The sequence below is a fragment of the Engraulis encrasicolus genome, chromosome 3 (assembly GCF_034702125.1).
Source record: "Engraulis encrasicolus isolate BLACKSEA-1 chromosome 3, IST_EnEncr_1.0, whole genome shotgun sequence".
Lineage (NCBI taxonomy): Eukaryota > Metazoa > Chordata > Actinopteri > Clupeiformes > Engraulidae > Engraulis > Engraulis encrasicolus.
Window position 1 is genome coordinate 36,201,675 of NC_085859.1, and position 7,500 is coordinate 36,209,174.

At 41.4% G+C, this 7,500-nt stretch overlaps 1 protein-coding gene across 1 annotated transcript in view; it reads left to right on the plus strand.

The window, feature by feature from the left end:
• The window catches only part of LOC134444603 (uncharacterized), a 47,146-nt gene that overhangs the window by 14,059 nt on the left and 25,587 nt on the right, over window positions 1-7,500 (plus strand). The window contains exons 4-6 of the mRNA XM_063193864.1: window positions 1,650-1,708; window positions 3,854-3,948; window positions 6,607-6,675. Coding sequence (XP_063049934.1) covers window positions 1,650-1,708; window positions 3,854-3,948; window positions 6,607-6,675 — 223 coding nt within the window. The remainder of the gene's footprint in view (window positions 1-1,649; window positions 1,709-3,853; window positions 3,949-6,606; window positions 6,676-7,500) is intronic.

The window sequence follows — 7,500 nt, forward strand, 5'->3', positions numbered from 1 at the left end:
TGTGTGTACGCACCCGTGTGCATGTGTGTGTGCGTGTGTGTGTGTGTGCACGCGCGCACGTTTATGCATGTAGAAAACTGTGTGTGTGCACAGTGATGTTAAGACAGTATGTGTGTCTGTGTTTGAGCGTGCATGAATTTGCGTGCATCTTCGAGGAGTATAAGACTTGACTATTGATGATTATCGTTAAAGTTGCTTATTCTTGTTGTGGAGAGACTCTAACTGGGCGACTGATACTATATATTTTGTTTTCCTGTCGAGTAAAGACGTTGGGATCATCTCAAACCCATGCCATTTCCATTAATCTGTTGTAATGAGTTTTTGTTTGTTTGTCTGATTCGTGATCCTAGTACGGATATGGATTTATTTTGTTTTTCGCATGCAATGCATATGGGCTTGAGTCAGGATCTGAAGTCTTAATCTCTTGCATGTTCTAACTCAGTTCTTTGTCTTCCTTCATCTACCATTACTCTGTGTCACGTCAGTCATCCATGTCTCCAGCATTGCTGAGATGTGTGTGTGCGTGTGCGTGTGTGCGCGTGCGTGTGCGCGTGCGTGTGCATGTGCGTGTTAATGTCAATGTCCCTATGGCATGTTTTGCTTGACTCATGTCCCTCCAGCTTGTTGTCTCTGAGTCAGAAATATTCTAGTAAGGGGAGATAGGACAGGTACATAGAAATTAACGGTGAAGATTCGTAACGCAAATATGGCGTCTACCCGCACATCTCCCGCCTTTCTGGTAACAAGAGCCAATGTGCCTGCTGAGCTGCGTTGCCAGTGATCCAATCATCTGGCTGCATCGGCGCACGCGAAATTATGCACATGCTCAGTTGTGAAAAGCCGTTGCTCTCGTGCCGTTATGGAACTACTGCGCCTGCGCTCTGTCAAAAAAACCGTGAGAAAAGTGGCTCAAAAAGCTTTATTTTGACTCGTATGACACAACCAAGTAGTCTAGATTGATCAGTTTTTCACGGTCGTTTCAACCATATGGTTTTCACAACCGCTGGGTTCCCCTCCGTCCTATACTCAGTTTCCCCATTCATTTTTCCCATTGACTCTCAGATCTGGTCTACTTAATCGCGAAATAGCACCCCGGAGGCGTCACCAAGATGGCCGCCATATGTCCCCTCTCATTCTAAAATCTCTCTGTCTGAGTGACTATGACTTCATTGCGGACATCAGCTCCTTAACCCTGAACCCCACCCCCACCATTGGGATGTCTGTCACATGACGTCCTGATAGCCAATTACCTCGTTACAACATTTGCATAGCCAGATACGCTTACAATACACGCACATGCATTGTTATTACACACACAGGCACATGCATAAACAAATACATGTGCACACACGCATCATGTATGTATTTGAGCATGCATTATTTCTGTATGCTCATTTTATTTGCATCATTAGCATCATTTGCCTGATATCTGATATGCATATTCATTTGATTACATACCCTGGATTATGTGATCTTGGTTCTTGCCTGCATTCAATTGAAATAACATTGCCCGGGAGTGCTGAAATAGAAATGGACATTAAAATAGAAACAAATTAGTATGTACAGTGTAGGCTCCTATCTCTATATAAGCAACTGAGCAAAATTATTCTTGTCTGTAATTTCTCTCTTTGATCTTGTTTCTTCTCCAGTCATGCAAGCTAGAGGTCTGCTAGGAAAGCGCTATAGGCCATGTGACTCATATGTCAAGGTAAGTGTGTGTGTGTGTGTGTGTGTGTGTGTGTGTGTGTGTGTGTGTGTGTGTGTGTGTGTGTGTGTGTGTGTGTGTGTGTGTGTTTGTGTGTGTGTGTGTAAGTGTGTGTGTGTGTGTGTACTTGTGTGTGTGTACTTGTGTGTGTGTACTTGTGTGTGTACTTTTGTATGTGTGTGTGTGTGTGTGTGTGTGTGTGTGTACTTGTGTGTGCGTGTACTTGTGTGTGCGTGTACTTGTGTGTGCGTGTACTTGTGTGTGTGTGTGTGCGCGTGTGTGTGTGCGTGTACTTGTGTGTGTGTGTGCGTGCAATTGTGTGTGTGCGTGCACGTGTGTGTGCATGCATTGGTGGGTTGGTGGGTGGGTGGTTATGAGTGTAAGGTTTAAATGAAGGAGCAAAACAACCATGAGCTGTACCAAAGCTTTGTGGCAGATATCATCCCAATCTAATGTGTTCACCCAACACGGTTCCAACCAAAGGCAGTTGCCTCGATAAGATCATGTGACAGTGTTCATATTCATACATCATTACACTGGCTGCTTCCAGTTCCATGTATTTAGCCACAGCTAATGGAACCAAAAGGGCTCTTTGGCCCTGCTACTAATCTCCCTTTTGATCAGGACTCTAAATGAACACCGGCCAACCAGCCAAGTGCTGGTGAAGTCTCAGTTTGGCTGGTAGAAAATACCAAATTACTAGCCGCTTTTACCTATTGGTGAGTGGGTGTTAGGCTAGTAAAATAAACATCTACTAGCTCTTTGGCTGGTGATGAAAAAAGTTAATTTAGAGCCCTGCTTATGATTATTAAACTCTTGTGGCCAAAATTGTAAACTTGCCATCACCAGAATGGCAATTACCAAGTCATAATCTATCACAAAAGTCTCTGTGTAATGTTGTAGTAGTGTATAATTATGGGAGTTAGTCAAGTCTTTTCAATGGGGCCCCTAAGTCTCCACCCCTTCCGGGCGGCTCATGGGGCTGGGAAAGCCAAAACTTTTCACTGGGCTTTAATGGACTGATTAAAGCTATTTTCCGATCCACCTCACATTCCTCCGTCGATCACACATATGCTGTACCTCAGAATTAAAGATAGCCAATGGTGTGTTTGTTGACTTCACTTGGCAACCGTTTTTTGAGTTGTGTGCGTGCAAAAATATGTAATTATTTGGACTACGCAACAGAAGTCGCATGTCTGACGTGCAGCCACTTAAGCCACGGTGCAGCGGCAAGGTTGGCTGTGCCTCGCTCCACATAAAATATGCGAGGCGCATGTTGTAGTCTCTCACACAGTTTTGCGCAATAGCTAAAATAACCTTTCTTGCGTGCCGAAAATGAGTGGTCTTATGGCGCAAATCCAAACCTTTAAAATGAACTGCCGTCATATGTGAAATCTGGAGCACATGCCAAATAGGATGAGGATTTAGCTTGACTCGCTCCATGAACTCCCATTGAAAATTTTGAGAGCTTCAGCCCCACAACTCAGAAGTAGAAGGGCGTGACTTAGGTGCCCATTTGGGGTGGGTATTGGCAAAGGGTTCACGATTCAGTGCACATCACGATACACATGCTATGATGCGATTCCACACTGATGCATTGCGATTCATGTACTATTGATGCATTGCTATATTTACTTTTTGTCAGTTACTGTTTAGAATTCATAAGTCAATTTATCTCATTTAAGCCACTGGGAGAGATCTTCCATCACAACAGAGATAGTACATACTCTCTACTGAACAAAATTAACCAGTGACAATTTTTTTTTTCTCATTAAATAATAAATTGTCATGAACCAATGCAGTATGTCGTGAAAGTAAATATTGCAATGCATTGTCATGATTTTTTGGTACACCCCTACTTTTGAATGGCTTATGGAATGCTGCATGAAGGGGCAACCATATTCAGTTATCCACATGATGTATGTACAATATGTACTAATGAAATGGAAGGGTGATGTACCTCAAGCATTTTTAATGGTTGGTGTAAAGTTCTTTTCCAGTGAAAATATTGAATGTGTTACTTAAATTTAAGTATGTGATGTAGATTAAGAATTGGACTGACATAAGACTGTGCATTACAAAAGCGCATCTAACGAGATATTTTTGTCTGTTTGTGTTAAATCATGAACGCGTGTCTTCTCTCCTCAGCTGTCCGTGGTGCCTGATGTGGACCACTCGAGGCGCTGGAGGACCAAAACCGTCCTGGACAGCAAAACCCCGACCTTCAACGAAACCTTTGTGCTGTAAGTGACCTGAGCAGAGTGACCTAATTATGTTAGGAAGGAGGACTCGGATGTATAATGGGAAGATGGCATGGTGGTCACCGAGGGCTTGGGTCAGCTATGTCCCTCCTGTCACCTCCTGTCACGCTAGCTCCTCTGACACCACGTCACCACCTGTCTCCTAGTAGAGGACAGCAGTCCATGATGTCATCTCTACGGTTCCCATAGCAACTCAACTGTGATGGAATCGGTTAACTCTGGGAAATGAACGAGTAGAGTAGATGATTCAATGTTAGGCTACCCCCTCAGGCCAACTGCATCATGGTCCCTAGATAGAGTCCATTCCAGCTGGCCCGTACGTTGGAACATGCCCTGTGGGAGCAGAGTTCACAGTAAATCCCTACAGTGTTAATTCAACATTTAGAGAGTCACGTTTAACACTCTCTCCAGTTGGTCCAACTTCATATATGTTGAATTAACACTGCAAAATGTACAGTGTTAGTGGTGACCGGTCTTCGGAAGCCGAGCTGAGCTGAGCAGAGCTGTGCTGCTGAGCTCCAGCTGGTTTGGGAGGTCTTTGATGTCCTTGGGCCCCAGCTGGTCCCCATGCCTGCAGTTGTCCTGGAGCTCATGACTCAGACCAGAGGGATGATAGGGGAGCTGATGAGGCGATGCAGGCCAGGCAGGCCAGGCGTTCTGGGCAAGAGGGAGCTGGGCACAGGCTGTTACATCACATCACATTACATTGCAGTTAGAGGACGGGTTTTTATCCAAAGTGACGTGCAGTTATTTTAGGGAACGGGGTATACGGTCCCTTGAGTAATATGGGGTTAGATAGATGCATTAAAGGATCAGTCCACCCGTTTTTGATTTTCACATATTTGCAGTATTTCCAAGCATTATTCATGAATGTGCGTATCATTTTCTTCTCAGTGCTTTCAGTACTTCTATTTATTGGATCAGAATTATTAGCATAGCTTAGCATAATCACTGGAACTAAATGGGAACATTTGCATCAAGCCACAAGTGGGACGGGATTAAATAGCTGTTTTGCACTTTGCTAAATTTTACATTAATTTTAAAATAGTTTATAAGTACATTTGAGAATGTACGCTTAATTTGGCTGTACCATTATAGTAGGGAATGCAAACACTTAGACAAAAATGATATGCACATTCATAAGTAATGCTTGGAAATACTGCAAATATGTGAAAATCAAAAAATGGTGGATTGTTCCTTTAAGTACTTAAGAGACCACTCTTCCTACTTCTAGACAGTAGTATGGGATTTCAACCTGCAACATGATCCCTTGGCCAAACACCCTAAGCATTAGGCCAGTTTTTAAGTGCAGGTTGTAAAGATGTGTCTGACAACAATATTCTATATGTATGTACTCAGTACACTGGGGGGGTTGTGTTAGTGTTGTGTGTGTGCAGTGTATGGCAGTGCATGATGTATGGCATGTGACATGCCGTATACATAGAGTACAACCAAACAGGATGAAGAAGAAAGTAGAACAACAGTGTCACCCATATGCTGTCAGTGTGTGAGGTTAGATTTGATTTGTTCTTTTCTGAAGTTATTTTCCCGATACATTACTTTCCTTCCTAATGAAGTACTGCTGAGGTACGTTATGGCATTTAACATGTTTTACTTACATTGTACCTTAGGCTTACTGTTATGTATGTACTATGTATTAGAGGTCGACCGATACAGGTTTTTTAATGACCGATGCGATACCGATTTTTTTTTCATCACCCTTGGCCGATACCCGATTTCCGATACCCGATATTTCGGCCCGATATGGGTAAAAAAAAAGTTTAAAAAATGACAAATATTCCAGGTCACAAGTTCAAAATGAACATTTATTTAACATTATCAATTTGAGGTAGAACTTGTAACATTTCAACACCCACTCTGACAATCAAGTAATACAAAAATAAAGTGTCTTGGTGCTTTTAAAAAAACGGAATAACATAAAATTCTAAATATTGAGTATCGGCCAAAATCACACGTGTATCGGCCGATACCGATACACTTAAAAAACTTAAATATCGGCAGATATATCGGCCGGGACGATATATCGGTCTATCCTTACTATGTATGTACTACATAATATTTAAAACAATAGACTTTATTGTCATGCGAGCATGGAATTTGTCTTTGGCCTCACTGAATAAAAACAGAAATGGATATTCATTCCATTGCTGAAAACATAAATAAATACACATCACTGATTACACCCCTTCCTCTCACCACCCTTCCCAGCATACACATCAGATACAAGTCGGGTACAAGACCCAGTCCCTTGTTTTTTGTTATACCTGTATAGCTGTTCCATTGTTGACCATGGATATTGTTTGGAATAAATGAATGTTTGTAGATGTTTTTTTCCTGCAATATGTGCTCTGTAGCGCCTCCCTGAGGGAAGCAGTACAAATTCAGGGTGAAGGGGGTGGGTGTCATCATCTTGATTAAAATGTTTGGTTTTTTCCCAACTGCAGCCCTGTACAATACAAATTGTCCAGTAGTTTTTGGGGTTGCCCTATAATTTTTCCCGCATTTTTTCACAACTCTGGACAGCCTGTCCATGTCACTACATGTAAATATGCTGAAGATGAACTGTAAAAGATGAAGTGTTTTTGACCATGTGTGATGGCGTTTCCCTTTGGCTTTCAGGGAGTTGGGAGCAGAGGACCACCACAAGAGGCTACTGGTCAGCATGTGGAACCGCAGTAGGACATGCAGGTAGGCTGAAGACCCTTACATACAACATTAGAGCTGGCATGGCTTTGATGCATTGCATACACAAAAAGAAATGGGAGTATCAGAATCAGTGATGACGAAATGCTGCAACCAACTTCCTGTCCATATTGGAACTGCCCCAACAGTATCTTGTTTTAAAAAGAAATTAAATGTATTCTCATCTGCCTTTTTCGATAGTTAATTATCTTCTATCTATAACACAATATGGATTATTTTTCTTCTCTTTTCTTTTAGCACATTGAATGACAAGTATGTATGATAATGTGCTACTTGTATACAAGTAATGTTGATTGATAGATAGATTGATTGATTGATTACACTCACACCCACAGGCAAACATTTCATGCATATACGAAGTGAAATGGGAGCGCTAGTGTCAGTGATGATATTGGTAACTCTTTTTAATAAGGGATGCATAAAAAAAGTATTATCAAGACTTACTAAATAATTGATTAATGATGAACATTATTAACGAATGTTTTTATCATTAGCTTTGTTATGCTTTATGAAATATCTACAATTGATATGTTCAAGATTTTACAAACACAATTTGTAAATGTTTGATAAATATAAAATATGAACATAACATTCCCCACTCATTTACTAACATTTGTTAATGTTTTTTTCATCATTAGTTGATTAAAGAAGTCTTTATAATGCTTTTTATGCATCCCATATTAAAAGTGTTACCATGACAAGTGATATGTTTGTGAGCATAAGATTCGTCAATCTGGAGAGAGTGTTGTTGAGGGGTCAGGCCAACAGAACAAGCCAGGAGCATATTTGTTTTCATCTGTTCAGACAGAG